At 44.0% G+C, this 17,772-nt stretch overlaps 2 protein-coding genes across 2 annotated transcripts; one reads left to right on the forward strand and one right to left on the reverse strand.

The window, feature by feature from the left end:
* Positions 1 to 2,473: 2,473 nt before the first annotated feature.
* Positions 2,474 to 8,787, reverse strand: actr10 (actin related protein 10). Its single transcript, XM_084378525.1, has 13 exons — positions 8,583 to 8,787; positions 7,347 to 7,419; positions 7,181 to 7,263; positions 6,962 to 7,070; positions 6,683 to 6,790; positions 6,223 to 6,290; positions 5,992 to 6,071; positions 5,235 to 5,270; positions 4,848 to 4,927; positions 4,643 to 4,716; positions 4,312 to 4,393; positions 3,571 to 3,772; positions 2,474 to 3,449 (listed from the first exon to the last, which is right to left on the reverse strand). Exons 1-13 carry the CDS (start codon positions 8,657 to 8,659, stop codon positions 3,268 to 3,270), a joined length of 1,254 nt encoding a protein of 417 aa, XP_084234651.1. The 5' UTR covers positions 8,660 to 8,787; the 3' UTR covers positions 2,474 to 3,267.
* Positions 8,788 to 9,666: 879 nt separating this feature from the next.
* armh4 (armadillo like helical domain containing 4) lies at positions 9,667 to 17,768 on the forward strand. The gene is made up of 8 exons (XM_084377885.1): positions 9,667 to 10,002; positions 11,095 to 11,966; positions 13,579 to 13,932; positions 14,378 to 14,527; positions 14,674 to 14,832; positions 14,973 to 15,004; positions 15,571 to 15,720; positions 15,811 to 17,768. Exons 2-8 carry the CDS (start codon positions 11,117 to 11,119, stop codon positions 15,883 to 15,885), a joined length of 1,770 nt encoding a protein of 589 aa, XP_084234011.1. The 5' UTR covers positions 9,667 to 10,002; positions 11,095 to 11,116; the 3' UTR covers positions 15,886 to 17,768.
* Positions 17,769 to 17,772: the final 4 nt, after the last annotated feature.

Here is a 17,772-nt window from a genome sequence, read left to right on the forward strand (position 1 = left end):
CAGGGCCTCAGATGTGTTTTTCACAGCCAGTGTGATTTATGGGATAATTGGGCCGGTGTGTGTGTTGAAAAAACGGGCCTCTATGGAGGAGATAACCAAGATGGATGATCCCTCTCCTTTCACCACATTTGCAGGCTGTGATGGCGCAGCAGCTTGACGCTCATGTCACCTTGTACATGTCATTTATCAACACAGGTGTGTCATAAAAGACTTTAAAGATAAAGTATGAAATATTTCTGCATTAAAACGTCTAAAACGATGACTGGATGTTTGTTACATATTACATGCTGTGCGTTAAACATCAATGACTTGTTACATCATTTGGACTTTTGACTCAAAAATACTTAAACCGGTAATATTCCCAGTAGCCTAGAACATAAAAAGACAAAAACTGTGTGCCCAGCCAGTCCTAGAAGAGTTTGCACACCCAAACCTATCAAACATCTTTTAATCGAGCGGGTATTAATAATTAAAAGTCACAATTCATCAGTAAAAGTGAACGCTTGGACAGATTTGGGCGTGTGAACTGTGTCCAAACTCTCTCGACGAATGGTGCGCCATCGCTCCTTGGAGGCAGGGCTCACCCACTTTCCGGGGGTTTCCCCTCTCGCTCAGACTCCCAGTAGGATAGCCAGAGGTCAGACGGACAGCTGCTGCTTCCTGTCTCTGGGAACCACACTGATGCTCCAGTCCCAGTCCCCATCGAGGGAGGATGAGGTTTTCACCCAGCTGGATCAGAGGCAGCAGGTGGGACAATACAGCTCTATATCTTCTGTTGAGGGCGAGGCTGCGGCTTTCTTTAGTTATCTGTACAGAAAAGGATCATCTGAGGACAGAAATTGGCCTGCATCCACGGGGAGGAGGTCCGCACACTCTAAAATGTCAACTGACGTATCAGTAACAAAGCTTATTTTCTTCAGAGTCCCTCTGGAGTTGAGGGCTCAACAGACGCATCTTTATTTTTTGACCCTACATCAAAACAGAAACAGATGAAACTGAAACGTGGCCAGACTTTGGCCCGGAAGCCGCAATTATTCAGACACACACCTCCAGCTTCATCCACAGCTTCTCCTCCGCTCAGTATTTGTGCCTATTTTTACTCCCGTGTTTAAAAATCCAAACTCCATCTGATTTCCCACACTTGTTTTTTTTTTTTTGCAGCAGGTGCATTGTGGGTAACGCTGCCGGTTCCCAAGCCCACAGTAGCTGAGCGATGAATGTGACCCAAAAGGCCAAACAGATGCAACTCCATTTAGAGACACACACACACACACACACACACATTAACAGCGTGTTGGGGGGGTTCTTGTATAAGTTCACCACATTTACAAAAACCAATGCACAAATAAACACAAATCACCAGCTGATGAAGGCAGAACATGAGAAATGTGTCTTGATTTTCCATGTACACTCAGGTAAAGCTGGTGTAAACAAATGAACACAGCGCTCTGTTGGTCTGAAGGTGAGATGTTTGCATTTCACTGTGTTATTTGTATTTACAGCCGGGGGGACGCTGCTGGCAGCCATCCCAGTTTTTTCTCTCCGAAATGTTTTATATTCAGAGTAAAAGGGAGGCCTGATAAAACACTTCACTGTAAAGATTTATAGTCGGACTCAAGAGAAGATTTTGGTTAAACCCGTGGCACAACTCAAGGATAAACGGTACGGTGTTATCTTGTAGAGCTGGAGTGTTTTGTTCCAAAGAAAATTAATCGCCACCCATTTTGATAATCGATGAATCATTTCAGTGAAGCATTTGTTCCAGTTTCTTAAACGTGAGGATCTGCTGCTTTTTCTTTGTTTCACATGATACTAAATGAAGAGTCCTTGGGCTTTGGACTGTAAATTGGACAAAAGAAGCGACTTGACATTTGAAAATAATGGGTAGATGACTTGATAATTAAAACAGTCGTTAGCTGCAGCCCTATATGTGTCTTGACCTTCGACTTATTTGAAAATGAGTAAGAGTGAGTTGAGTGTTTTTGCAGTTCTCACTGCCGGGATCTGTGGTTGCAAGGTCACAAGTGAGTCAGAGTTATGAAATGAGGATGTAGTTCATAGTTCAGGCTGGTGTCTATCAGAAATACTTTATCATCCCTAGGGGAAAATGTTTGTGTTACAGCTGCTCCCATTCAAAATTCAGAATATGCAGAAATAATAATAATAGTAGTAGCAATAATAATATCAATATCAACAGAACAAAACAAAAATACAAGAAATGTACATGTACACAGCAATAATTCCACACTCAGTGCGAGGAATTAAACATTTGAACAATTTCTACTTCTACCTTCACTTTTTATTTAATGTAATGTTCTGTTCCACATTAATGGCAGCGGACTTGTGTTCAAGCTTTCTTCAAACAGAAACACGCATCTGACGATCAGCATTTTCTTTGTAAAATACTTAAATTACTTTCTTTCTATTTTTAAATATACGCCATTGTTGGATAAAAGAAGACAGAGACAGCACGTCTGATTGACTTCTGAATATTTATTGGTTGTAATAGTTGAGTTTTATGGTTACAGAACACAATGATATTGATGTTTTAAAGTCTGTATACAACAACAATAACAATGGTCGACACACACAGATGATTTCAATTACTTCTCTCGATGAGACTCAGAACTGTGTGGATGTACATAGAAAAAGCTGTGAATTAGCTGAAATGACTGTGTTAGTGTTCAGGGCCCTTCATTAAGTCCAAACAATAAATAAATTAAACTTTTTCCTCTTTTAAAACCCCAGGGGACATTACGGTTTAAATCCACACGGTCGGATCTCCACACTTTATATTACATCACTGGAAAAACGTCTGTTTTCTCCAAAAAGTTTTCTGTCATTGCTGATAAATGGATGACTAAAGCTCAACTGCGTATTCGTCGGAAACTTTTCTGCTGATGTGTTTTTCCGTGTCAACAAAATCCAGAACAAAATGTAATGAAAGTGAGCCGGTTCAGTGAGACGTCTCATGAGACAGAGGACGTGGACAGGAACTATTCGAACCCTGTAATGCTTGTAGGAATATCAACGTGACCACCTAAAATCCTGACATCTGTTCTCGTTTGGTCAGAAACCAGCTCACCTGATCATCAGACAGTCCAAAAACAGTGCGTACAAAACATGAGTGTGACTAGTTACCATTACAAACACCTGACGCTGTCTGTACTTCACACATTCACAAGATGTTAGATTTGAGATTACTGAACTGTTCTATCAGGTAGAGTAAAGGAGAGTACATTGTTTGAATGATATTACAGCGCTTTTCTACTTCTCCGTGGAGAAGGCTCTCTTCATGAGCGGAGGAGGGGTCTTTCCTGCTTCGTAAAGAGATTCAGGCGGAGGGGAGCTCAAGCAGCACCAGTCTGGGATGCGGCCTGTCTGGTTGTAGTAATCTCGTGACACCGACCTGCTGCCCAGGATGTCCTGCAGCGCCCCGAAGATGGCACCTGTGGAGCAGAGGACAGTATTATTACAGAGAGGGCCGTTAAATTCATTTGAGAATATTCTTTCAAAAATCTTTTTCTTCAATTCAGCAGGTAAATATTTAAACAAAATCTCAGCTCTGACCTCCGAGCCAGGCGGTGCAGTTGGGCTTGGCAGGTGGAGCGTGTATACGCAAGGTCTTGCTGGCCAGCACGGTGCTGTACTTGGGTTTCTCCACCAGGAGGCGTATCTCTGCCAGCAACCGGTGCAGGAAGCCCGGCAGCATGGCTGTGCCTCCGATTATCACCAGGTTCTCGGAGAGCACCTTACGAGCATCAATGGGGCACTGCAGGGAAACATGCACACAAATTAAATCACTTAAAATACACACTGTAGAGTGCTGCACAGGCAGGGGTTTAAACATATCGCTGCCACTGTCTGAGGATGTGTAATGTCTGCTGCTGCTCCTACGTGGAGCACAAAGCTGGGTTACTTCATTCCTGCTGCCAAAGATGATGAAGGTGCACAGCAGAATAATTAGGAGTAAACTAATATCTTTCAAAAAGGGAAGATTACTTAAATACGAATTAAATTATGTCAACCAACCGTTTTTTATTTTTGAAGAGAGATTCTGTAATAACATCAATGGATGATTTGAGCTTCTCTCTCATGCTCACAACTACTTCCATCACTTTTTTGAGGTGCAACCAGCAAACCAGCAAAAACCGGATGGTTAGATTTTGTTTTTTCCACAGGTAAAAGTAGGGGACTCATTTCTTTTGTTCAAGAAAGACCTTAACCCATTTCTACTGCTTTCATCCAGAAAGTGATTGATCATAAACATAACATCTTGCCCACACAAACTGAAGAATAACTGTTCTCTACCTTGACCAGAGCATCAAGAATCAGAGAGGCCACACTCTTCTCTTCATTGTCCTGTTCAAACAGTATCTCCATCACAGAATCCCTGAAAAAAACCCCCCAAAAAACCACAACATCTAATGAGTGACAAGTTTGTGACAAAAAAAAACAAGGACACAGTTTAGACAGCAAGCACGTTAAAGGAAAAATGTATCGTCTTACAGAAGGGTTACAAAATAGGCAATTTCCTTCTACAGAGAGACTACAGTGACAAAGTAAAATGTGAATGCACTGAATAAAAAAAAAAAAAAAATACAAAGTTTGTTAAATAATAGTTAATTATGTGATGAACTACCTGATCGCTCCTTTGACGTGCAGGATTTTCTCACCATCCAGAGGGTAATCAACATCTGGAGGAGGAGCTGGACGCTGCAAAAACATATTCACAAGGAGGAGGAAGTATAAATACATCTTACAGGAGTCCATCACTTAATGCAAAAAACAGATTTGCAGACGAGGTGATTAGTTAAAAAATAGAATAAAAACGATGTGACACTTACCTCAGCTGTACCATCCAGGTTAAACTTGGCTTCCTGGATCTTGAGGCCTCTCTGCAGGTCACTGACAAAACATGTTCTGACTGGAAGGACAAAACAAAACCAATAAGCATCGACCAAACTAAAGACGGTTACATTTGTGTATCAACATAAAGGAATGCAGCCTGCAAATGATGTTGACTAAGTAGAAAATATATCCTCATTTTCAGTTTTGCTGCTATAATAGTTAAGTCTGGACTCTTTTCTTTTGTTTTCTTTTTGGAAGGCCGCCTTTGAAGGGAATAAACAATAAAGCTGATCTATTACTGTCATGGGAGTCGAGTGAGACGTGCAGATTTGAAATTTAAAAAAACAAATTTAAAAAACCAGACACAACTCAATCAAACCCACCCTTGATATCCTCCACAGTCTCCTCTGGGATGGTCCCTGGAGAAAAAGAGATGAAAAAGAGATATAAATGAAGTGGAATCTAATTTTCTTCGACTCACTTGTGCATAAATCAGCTATTTCTCTGAATTCGCTTCCAACTTGGATTTATGACGAGGCTGAATCAGCAGTTGGAGAATGTGTGAGCTGACGCTGCAGCAAATGAAGAGTCGAATATGACTGCTTGGTGTTGGAACACTGCCACAAAAGAAACTTGCGAGAGGAATTTGTCACCACTTTCATACACAAATCCTGTATGTACTTTAGATTCTGAGCCGACATTTTCCCTCCCTGAACCCTGCACAGTACAAAGGGTTGATTACAGAGACCTCGGCCGTTCCTGCAGAAATGCAGTTCGTTCAACAGTCCAGTCAAGTGAGCGGGCCTGGCTTGTCTTAATTATTGATGCATGTGTGTGTATCTGCGCTCACTCGGCTGCAGCTCAACACGATGACTCAGTCTGGTTTTCTCCGTCGAGAAAAAGTGCGGAGAGAAAGTCTAAAATAGACTGCGTGCATATGTATAATTCACAGACTGAGAATGCTGTTCACTCAGATTGTCTCAGAGAAACAAGTTCTTCTTATGAATACTAAATGATGCATAATGGGTCAAAGTCATTGTGTTTTCCTGCTCCCTGCCCTACAAAACAAATCAGCAGTCTCTCTCCGAGTTTATCCATTTAAAAAGACAAAGACACACTGGTGTATTGTTCTGTAATTACCAATGGCAGCTGGTACACTCTGCCCAGTGGTGGTGTCTGTGTCCACAGTGCACTGTTCCACAAGAAGTCCGTCTAATTCTCTACAAGAAACAAAAGACACACAGTTTATGGTAAAAAAACAAGAACACTTTCAATCAACACAGAGCCAAGCAGGAAATAGAAGTGTTTCTTTTTACAGCACACCAACTTGCAAAGTCACACCCTCCTGTTACATCTGTTCGAGCTACTTACTTATGGATAGCTTTCCCTCCCAAAGGCAACGCCTCCCACGCTGGCAGAATAGGAGTGCACTCATAAACCTGATTTCACAGTTAAGGTGGTAACAAATCCCAATCGCAAAGCTAACACACCAAAACCTTTGTTTTGCATTGACACATTCAGAAATATCAATTACAGAACACATCAGTGGTCTATTAATGGAGAGACAGTCATTTGAAATGCAGTACACTTAGGCAAGACTCCTGTCAAGCCAGTGACCGCAGTTTAAGACTGTCTTTCTCTCCTTTGATTGGGGTTAGTTTGTTTCTCCCTGCTCCCAGTTTTGTGCCAGGCTAAATGTGTCTCCGCATTACTAACGGAGATTTAACTTATCAACTGTCTCACTTAATTCCTGGTAAGAAGGCAAATAAATCCATGTCCGAAAGAGTTGGGAGTTTTCCTTTAAGGGTCCAGGGTGACAGTGAAAGGATACAGGTAGGACCAGAGTCTCTGTGTAGCCACAGTCCATCACCAGAGCGGAGTTGATGCCCAAAGTCATGATGGCCATGAGGTGACTTGGGGCAAACAGCACAGAGGGCACCTGGAAAACACAGTCAAATAATAACACTTAAAACACTCAGTACACACTGTAGCTTACACTTACTATTAAGCTCGTAACTAAAGTTGCTGAGTAAATCACATTTTGACTGCCAGTTTTATGAGCACAGAGCTAAACTTGATAGCTGATCTGCTTGTTTGTTTGTTTTTTTACCTCAAACTGTTTGAAGAAAACCTTGGTGAGCGTCTCCCTGAAGTGAGACGGGCAGAGGATGGACTCGATGATGACCACTCTTCTGTCGCGAGGGTTCACCAGCAGGTGCCTGATCGTGACAAATTTAATTAGACGAGTTTGACCACCCCCACTTTAATGTTTCGTAAAAAGACGCTGGATGCTTTCTTACAATAAATAATGAATGCAGCAGAGTCTCACCTGAAGTACAATATATGGATAAACTCTTTGAGGATGACATAAAGCTCTTCTGTGTTGATGTTGTACTGAACCACTTTGATGGCCTGAAAAAGAGACATTACAGATCTCATCAACATGTACATTGCAATTTCCAAACATCCGTCAGCAGAGGACAGCGATGTCTCACCTGTTGCTGTCCCGGTTTCCGGATCTCGCTCGGAATTATGAACCTGGGCCCCGTTTCCCCTGCAAAGCCGCATCTGCAAGACAAGGAAACTGTTAGGTGAGCTGATACACGATGCGCAAAAAAAGCAATCTTTCTTTAGGCTCATATACATAATATTAGGAAGCCTTGTGCACACATAACACGCAAACATGATGCACACCAATATGGCGATCACATGTTTGTGATTTGAGGAAGAAAGGCTCAAATTGTTTTATTAAAATTCCTTCAGTAAGTTGCATATGAATAAGATCACAGTACAGCTCTGTGTCAAATGTTGTGGGACGGCTACTGAAGACAAAGACATCATTATCAAAAGAGAAGAGACCAGTCCTCTTGATCTTCATGTGACTTGCCTCAGGCCGGTGTCTTGTCTTTACTGCACAGTAGTTTGACTAAAAGTCCAGCATAATGACAAACTGTGCAGCACTGTAACTGCCCTAAATGTGTGGAGGTATGTACGGCATCATTATGGTGATGTGACTTTTAGTACCAGACAGCGTTCAGATTACCTGCTTCTTAAATACAACTATTTAGGTCACACAGACAACTGTCAACATGGAGGTGAATGTCCATCCAACAACAGACAAATGATATCAATCTGCTGTCGTCTGATGAAACCAAGTGTATATTTAATGATCATTTAGCCGTTTGCAGTTAAATCTTACGTCATGTAATTTCCATCTACATAATATAACGCTGCTTAATACCTGCACGTTACTTCAAGCTGGATAATTCATAAAGTGCTGATAAAGTTTAGCTAGCTACCTTTAGCTTTAAATTAGCACATTCATTGTCTGAAATGTACCCAAATACTAACATGTAGGGTTTTCAGAAACGTATTATTAGTAGTATTTGGCAGTGGCGCTCGCTAAGATGCTAACGGCGTTCAGTGCAGTTGTTTTTCTTTCACGTTAATGTTACTTATTGGATTTGATCTTAGCTCTAAATTGGTATTAAGGCTAGCTAAACATATCCAGTCAGCATTGGCTGGGTGGCTTTTTAGCTAACACCGCTATAGCAATTTTTTTTATCAGAATACACAAATATGTATCATGTGTATGTGAGGTTTGACCCATGTATTAGACCTGAAGCATCAGGACACGGGCGGTTAGTTAAAAAATAAAAAATAACACTCTAAGTTTACGCTAGCATAATGCTAACCCGAATAGCTCTGTTAAAAAAGGTATGCTAACTCACTTTGTGAACGCTGCTCCTAAGTCGACGACGATTGCAGTCTTCTCTCCTCCACTTCCCAACCCATCAAATAAGGGCATTTTATGAACGTGCTCGCCTTCAGGCGCAAATACTGTCAATACTCAGCGTTGACAGCCGCAGATTTGCATCGTATCAAAAGGATGAAGAAAAAAAATCTGTTGTCTTCCTGTTGGGCTGGGCTGGGTCCTCAGAAACGCGATGACGTCACATAGTGCTGCCTGATCAAAATGTGCTCACAAAGAAATAGCCTACAAGTACAGAAAAGTTAATTTTAATCAGCTTGAAGTACTTCTTATTTTTATTTATAGTGTTGCTGTGCTGTGTTGTGTATTGCACATATCTTTTTTTTCTATATCTAGTTTTTTAAAGCACTGAAGATCCCTGTGTTCAAGGACAGACCAGCATGAAGAGCTTTATCAGTTTGACTGAATGAAAATGAAACAGGATAATAAGTTGCTTCAAAAGTTCTCTGTAAGGAAAGGGGTTGCAATAAATAAATAAATAAATAAGTTTGTAATTGTAGAAAATTCTAATTTACAAACTCAATAATTAGTAGAGACATAATACATCAACACAGAGACATTATAATATGGTACACTGAAGATAACAATTAAGATAAATAAGTTAAATTAAAAATAATTAATACATTATATATTATTATTTATAATTATAAAATAATTATTTATTATATATTAAAATAACCAATAAATTATATAAATATAGGCTTATAGGCAGCGAGAAAAGAACCGTGAAAAAGTAATAATAGATAATAAAATAATAATAATAAGACAATATACACTATATGCACAATTTGCCTTTTACTTAAAGATATGAACAAGGAGGACAATTGCACATAATAATTGCACTCATAGCTGTAATACACACAGGGATGTTGCACAGTGTGAATATGTGCATGCGTTACATTTTCATGTGCATTACATTTAATAAGCACGTGCAGCTGACATGTTTTCCTGGTATATGTGTCTTTTCTGTGACTTTCTTCCTGTGAGCAGCAGGCGACCCCTGACATGAGGTGAAGGAGCTGTCCGTTCAGCACCACCACGAGCCTCACATGACCCCCTGGGAGAGAGAGAGAGAAAGACAAAAAATAAAAGGGGAGCAGAAAAAGAGAAAACTAGATCTGCTCAGAAGTCAGCAGCAGATGTCTGTTTGACTTGAATCCTGCAGTTTTTCAGGCGTTTGGCGGCAGCGCTCGGGAAGCAGGCGGACATACGTAGAGAAGACCGAGAGACTTTGAGTCGGTGACGCTGAGCTGCACAACAACAAGCCTCTCCTCATCCTGCTTTCTCCACCACACTCTCCTCCAATTTGGATCCGTGCGAGCTGCGAGAGAAGCTCCCTGCGTCCTCCAGCCACGGCGATCCGTCATGAACTCTGGCAGGTAAGAGCAGCTCGATTTTTACAGTCGTCACCTTGTGTTCATTTCTCGTGACGATGCGATAGAAAGATTTTTTTTTTAAAAGATGTTTTAAAAGGGGGAGCAGGAGGAGGAGGAGGAGGAGGAGGAGGAGGAAGAGGGGGCGCGTTTTTGGAGTCGGTGTCAGGCTTGTGATCAGGCTCCAGTGTGGTCAGTCTGTTTTTTTGGGAGGGGGGAAATGTGATTGAACGATGCATTTTGTTTACAGTGTGAATGCTGGAGGGATTGTGTTGTGGACTGAGGGGTGCACACCAGCTGAGGAGGAGGAGGAGGAGGAGGAGGAGGAGTGGGGTGTATTGTGACATTGCTGGACTGTGCAGCATCATCATCATCATCATCATCATCAGGGCTGGATGATTGTCTGACTCAGGCAGTGTGAAAGGGTGTCACCCTGTCAACAGCACACATGTCGTCTGTCTCCGTTCTCCACCACGCTGGCTGATCGCCGCTGCCACATCACGTGAAGCCAAACACACCAGTTGTTTGCTTTAAAATCCCATCATGTGTGTGAACATGTCCCCCCCTCTTTTCTTAGAGAGACGCAGGCCTGTGCAGCGCGAGGATGTAACATTCGCGGATCCATCTGTAGAGGATCCTAGAGGATAGAAAACCTGCTGCTATTTATAGGTGAAGTGCGGAGGGGTGCTAAGGATTGCTGTGTCAGACTCTCTCCCTCTCCCTCTCTCTCCCTGTGCCTCGCATTTCCTTCTATTTATACAAAAAAAAAAAAAAAAAAACGAACAGAAGAGTCTGAGATGAAAAGGAATTTCTTCTCCGAATTATTCAAAACGGCGCCAGCGCAGCATCAAAGCGAAGGCGGGCGAAGGACTGCACAGTTAATCCTGTTCTCTGTGGTTATCACAGCCGACTATATGAAGTTCTCCCCGTGCATCCTGACACTTTAATCTGCGGCGGTGCACTTTGTGTAATGTGTCCTGTCACCTCGTCTTCCCACCCAGACCGCGCCACCTCTGCTTTGTGTCTCTGTCCACATGTTGGACCGTTCACACCTCAGTTAAGCCTGTTAGCATCTGTCATTTGCATCCACTCTTGCAGGCACTGAGCCGTAACTGAAGAGATGCTGATGTCGGGGACGCTCCATCGCCTCCTCCTGGCCTGGACCTGTCTTCTCGCCGTCTGTGGTACCCCCGTCCGCCTCCTGGACCTCAACCCCACGCAGGACTGTGTCGGGCAGTGTGCCAGCGCAGGAACAACTGTTGGGTCGACGCACAGCACGGATGTAAAGTTTGAACCCTCAGAGACACAACATGTGATATTGAATGTAGGTGCAGGAGGAGCAGGAGGAGGAGGAGGAGGAGGAGGAGGACAGCCTGAGGGGACAGATCCAGTGACGCAGACAGAAAACGGGGACAGCCTTGATGGAAGATCTGGGCCGAGCGAGGCGGGCGGAGAGGCACGCAGCCAGAGGAGCGAGGTAAAGAAGGTCGAGAGCACATCTGAGATGGGAGACGCTCGCAGACAGTCGGAGGCTGCTTCAGAGCTGCCTGTTGATCCAGACGGCGAAAAGGAGCCTACAGGTGGGAGGAAGCAGTTGGATGTAGGTGTGAGTACCACAAGGTCGCCTCCAGAGGGATTTTCACAGCTCAGCATCACAGCCAGGGACAGCAGAGTCCAAGGTGGGGAGGACCGAACAACACTACCTGGCTATGGTGATTCTCTCCCAGGGACAAGCTCACCGTCCTCTACAGAACCTGGAGAACCGATCCAGAAACTGACCTCCCACAGTCCCGTCCCTCCCTTGGTCTTCCTCTCCCCTCGGACCTCCACACCTTTGTCAGTTTGGAGCCACGATGGAGCTACAACATCCTCCCTCCCAGACCCCCTGCTGCCTGAAATCGGACCAAACCTGATGCCCAGAGAGGACGGACCAGAGAGCCTGTGGACCGAGGCGGCGAGGCCCGGTGGAGGTAGGTTCAGAAAAATGAGAAAGAGCGTGATGGCAAATGTGGGAGAACTTTCTGTAATCCCCTCGTTAGTCATGAATTCAACGTGTCCCAAACTTTAGACGCACAAAATCCCACCTAAAAGCAAGTGTAAGGAGTCGTTGTCACCCCGTAAGAATTCCCTCCACAACATTTTATTTTCCGGCCTCGCTGGGGTTTGCAGGCTTTCAGGAGGCTTCATTAAAAAAGTCAGGCGGAAATGAAAGCGACACGTCTAGTGGCAGAGATTGCCTTTGATGATTGGCAAAGAAGGCGACCGCTTTTTCCACGCTCCACTTTGAACCCCAGCTGGGACCCGTGGCAGTCTAATTACTTTCTATTCCTGACTCGAGCCTGAGAGAACAAAAAAAAAAAAAAAAATGAACACACACAACTGCCAGGAAACTGGCTGGTGGCGGGGTGTGTTGTACAAGTCTTGGGAGGATTCAACCCCTCCGTAAAAAAAAACCTCTTCTCTTTTCTTTCCCACCCTCCGCTCTCCCCCATCTCGGCTATTGTAAAGAAACAGGCAGGTTATTATTCAGCGAGGCAGGAGAGGGAAATGGATTAAAGGAGTCTGTCTGAGCCAATATGTGTTCCCGACGTTCATTTGGGGGATGTCTGTTTGATGAAGCTTCCTCCCAACAGAATGGAAGCTGACACGGAAAAAAACCCAATTCCCAACACTGTATTATGTAAAAGGATTGCAGTCTTTATAAGCATTTTCCAGCCCACTTTAGAAATGCTTTGGACTAAAGGAAATGCCTGAGAGATACCCAGCGACAGTTTTTTTTTCCCTGCGACAGCCCCCTTCTGTGGTAGCTCTTATCTAGAGAGAACCATTTTTCAAACAATCCCCCTTTTCATGGCGCCTTAGCTGCGCCGTGAACTCGGCTCCCAGAGAGCGCAAGACGCTCCTTAATGAGAAAACTGCATGTCCAAAGAGGCACCTGGTTCAATGCAGCAGTCATAAAGCGCTAAGTGCTGACGACGGTTGCTGCTTCGCGATAGAAAACATATACATTTTGAGCTGTCAGCAGAGCTTTGTGTGAAGAAAACTGCAAGACCCTCAACTTGTCCTCATTCGTTTGGCCTAGTTTAGTCCCTGAATTGAGCCGAGCGTGATGTAATGGAAATTCTCCTTGTTGAAGTTTTGAGAGTTGCTAATTCTCTCAAGAATTACAGACTCGCTGTTGTGAATCAGATCTCTTTAATACATGCGGCACGGAGAGAAGACCCAAGCCGAACGTCCTCTCCAGACATTCAGCTTGTCTCGACTTGTATACTGTCAGGTAACAACAAGACAACAGATGCAGACCTCATGACAGGTGTTCCCCACGCCTTCCCCAGGGCAGTGACCCTAGCTGTTTTGCAAGAAAATGACTGTCAGCTAATCCTGACAACACTTTAGGCAAAGATAATCATCCTCTATCTGACATGCTTTAATCCAGACATGTGTTTCTGAATCTAAAAACTGTTTAATTCCCCACACCATCACAAAGACAACATTTTCTGAGTGCAATCTGCCCTTTAGAAACGAGACACCATGCTTCATATGCTGACCCCCGTCTTCTCCCTGCTCTCCTGTTGATTACAGTGGACACTGTGGTCCCGCTGTCTCAGGATGAAGCCACAGAGGGCACCATGTCATCAGAGGCTCTCCCTCTCATCTTCGAGCCTTTTGAAGACGTCACATCAGAGGGGGCACCGGCAGAAGCAGCGGTGACGCTGGTGCCCGGCAGCGCTCAGCCTCCCGCTGCCATGCCTCCGTCAGAGGTGGACCTGGACATGGACAGCGACGGGCCCTCGCGTGCCCCGCCCCTGCTCATACCAGACTGGACTTCAACTTGGCAGACGTCTGGTGCTGAGCTGCTGGAGCCGATCGGCTCGTCGGGTCCATCTGTTTCACCGCGGCAGGCCGGAACTGAGCTGGAGGATCATTCAGAGAGAGGTAAGAGAGGTGATGTGAGGAGGGATGACTCCCCCTTCAACAGTGAGCAGAAAGGCATCCCCCTCTTCATCTGCTGGTGGCGGAGGGAGGTGTTGTTTAAATATCTCTAGTCTGACTAACTCAGGCCAAAAAAAGGCCAAAAAATTAAAAGGGCACCAGTGCACCGAAAGTCATAACATATTTATAGTGAAGAGAGGGCAGCCATCATGTTTTTGAAAGGGCACTCTAGGGCACTTAAGGTTCTTGTGCATGTAATAGATCTTGAAACTGAAAAAGCCAAAGTCGACGCCAACAGGAGCTCCACTCTCTGTGCACAAATCACAAACCTCCCACACATTATTACATATTAAATGAGCTGTGAGTCGCAGCTGCAGTTGTACACGGTATGTGAAAAACCTTCGCTTTTCTTGCTGTCTCCTCGCGCCGTGCGATTCGGGACTCGTAGGTGCCGCGAGGACACCGAACACCGAGGAGAACTTGCCCACCACCGGCCCCTCCTTCTCTTCCCTCCAGCATGCTATGACAACGGTAACCATGGCAACCCATCATCCGGCGCACAAGTCCACATCAGGGTTAGAGGAGATGGAGTCTGAGGGTAAGGCGAATTTCACCGCCAACGGAAAAAAATGATTTGATTTTAATTAGGATTACTTTACATTTTTTGTTCTTAATCGTAAATGTGATCTTTTTTTCCCTTCTCGTGCTGCTGAGTGGATCGTATTTTGCTTTGTTCCCCCGCAGAGGAGACGGACGAAGATGAGGACGACGAGAACTCTGAGGAATCGGTGGAGGACGAGAGCGAAGAGGATCTAACAGAGACACCTAAAACCTCCTCGACGCAGCCTCCGTACAGCCTCATCCCTCCACCTCCTGTCTGGGTTCAACGCAACCAGGGGCTGAGTATGAGCACATTGTTTTGAATTACAGATAACTTCTACTCCTACCTTCACCTGCCGCAAACACAGAAACATATAAGCTGCTTAGAGAGCAATAATTTGGTCGGATGTTTCCTTTCTAAGTCTTTGTTTCTTTTCTTCCAGTGCGGAGCTGGGTCGAGCTGATCAGAGAGAAGGTAAGACTGCCCTCTGCTGTCCTTGAAAAGTCTTGGCTATCCATCAAGAAATGTCTGTTTCTTCCACTCTTTCCCCTAAATGGTGTTTAGAATAGAGCTGACAATATTTTTAATTGCCGACTAATCCCATGAAAATAAGCGAATTAATAGATTGATCCAAAGAACAGGTGTTTCCTCTGTATCCTGAGCCTGATATATCTCGTTCATCTGTGCCGAACAGCTCCATTGTTGTCCAAAATATCTGAAAAACACATCAGTGAGCCACATTGTTGCACTGGATGACACGTTCCTTCATTATCACATAAATAGGCACTGTTGTTTATTTTGACTCAATCACACCCACCCCATCCTGCTGCCATAAATAATCGCCAGAGCTCCCAATCTGTATCTCTCCGCAGCAGAAAGTAGTCCACGACAAATGAACCATTCACTACTCCTCCGACATTTGCTAAAAAAAAACTACAGTTACCAAGTTTGGGGTTCAAGAGAGATTAAATGGATTTACCTGGATTAGACGTGTTTACGACTCTGCTCAGGTTTGACCTTTGCGTATCCACCCTCGGCAGGCGGGTTACGTGTCTGGGATGCTGGCCCCTGTGGGCATTGGCATCACTGGGGCCCTGCTAATCGTCGGCGCCCTCTACAGCATCAGGATGATTCACCGCAAAAGGAGAAACAGCTTCAAACACCAGAGGAGGAAGGTCAGACAGCCAGAGGTCAATACCACTTCTTATTACTTCTTTTTCCCACTTTCTACTGAGGAATCGACCTTGTATCGAGTATTAAGTGTACCTTTTTCTCCGCAGCAACCTCGAGAGCCCGGAACCAGCCGCCAGGACCAGGCCATGCTGCTGGCTGACAGCTCCGAGGACGAGTTCTGACGAGACCCTTTTTGGGTCGTTGGTGACCAATGGCTGATGCTCCCTGTGAAGGAGGCTCGGCGAACACTCCCATCGCTATGACTACCGCATCTTCAATCACCCCGGGCTGTTTGGCTATGACTCATCTGATCCACAGAGTGTGACAGAGTATAGGGCACAATTTGCACAGGCTGCACAAAGGTCAGCTTTGTATCCCCCCCCCTTTCTACAAGTACCAATGTGAGCACTTTTCTGAATGTCGTCAGGTGATGTCGACTGTAATGGCTCGGCAGGGGTAGCGTGATGCACTTTGACGTAAAAAACAAAAAATATATATATTGCTGCTCCTGAAAGTAAAATGCGTTAGCAGGGTATTGGCAGGATGAGAGCGCTGCTGGTTGATAGAAGTTTTTCGGGGGAAAGTGTGGACCAGCGGGTTTCCTGTCAACTAATAAAAAAAAAAAAGGGCTGTAGAAGAGTTACATTACATAAACGATGTAAATATGTGCAGTGTATTCGTAGCTGACGTGGAGTCAGTGGTGTGTGAGTGTAAATAGGCTAGCATTTTATTTCTTGCTACACATCTAGGATATTAAAAGGGAACTGTTAAACATTTTGGGAAATTCAAACTCACTGAGGATTAGATGAGAAGATTTATACCTCTCACCTATCTGTCCGTTAACTGGAGCTAGCAGCCAGTTAGCTTAGCTTAGCATAAACTGAGCCAGCCGGGATCGGTCTAAAGGCACCAAAGCTCACTCATAAACACGTTTAAAGGTGCAATGTGTAAAATATGGATTTGCACAAAAAGAAATCTGCACAAAAGAAAAAGAAAAGAAATGTAAAAACAACAATTCTCAGTTGACTGGGAGCTGTAACTTCCCGCCGTCTCAGCTCGTTAGCCTACCTAACAACATGCTAATGGTGAGCGAGCTTCAGATGTGCTTGTTGGCAGATTTTGCCACATTTAGACAGAGCTAGGCTAGCTGTTTCCCCCGTTTCCAGTCTTTATGCTAAGCTACGCTTCACCTGGCTATAACGACAGCTCGGACAGACAAAAGAGCGGCACCCGTCTTCTCGTCCAACTCCCGGCGGGAAAGCCAATCCTGCTTCCCAATATGCTTAAACATTCCCATCGAGCAAGATTTCCACACATTTTAGAAACCTTCACATACGATTAATTTCAATTAACGCTTCGTTTAAATGTGAATTTTGTGTAAATGTAAATGTTTTATTCAAAAGGTATTTGTTCATAAGTTCCTGTGAGGTACACATACAAAATGCCATAATCCTACAGATGTTTGTAACATAAAACAGATGTTGATGTACAATATGAATCCTTTTGCCACGTGCAAGCTGTTTCTTTTCTAAGCGCGTATCTGTTCACGCGCAGAGCTGTGACAGAGACTTCTCTGTTGGCTGGAAAAGCACAAACACTGAAGAAGCTCATATTTTATCAAGTTTTTGTTTTGTTTTTTAATCAACTCATTTCGTGCAAATAGCCGTTTTCACGTGTGAATCTGGTTCAGACGAGGACAGACGGACTAAAGGGGATGTTTTGGTCGACACGTCCGACACAAGAATGTCACATTGCTGAGAAGCAGTGAGTTGAGAAAATAACAAAAATGATTTAATTAAAACTTCTCCGCTGTGGTTCAGTAAGACGGAAGAAATATTTGAACACTACTCGTTCGAAACACAAACGACGATTGTCTTTTAGTTTAAAGAAAAATATATTTTGTGTAACTTCATGAGCCATCTGTTACGCTTAATGTACAACTGCCTGTTTATATGCAATAATACTGTTTTAGGGTAAGTGTGGTGTAAAATAGTGGACACTTTTTTTGTCTCTTTATGTAGATATGAAACAGGACGTGACGAAATAAACGATTCTTTTAGATGTCTGAT

This window comes from Pagrus pagrus (genome assembly GCF_965226575.1).
Source record: "Pagrus pagrus genome assembly, chromosome: 16".
NCBI lineage: Eukaryota > Metazoa > Chordata > Actinopteri > Spariformes > Sparidae > Pagrus > Pagrus pagrus.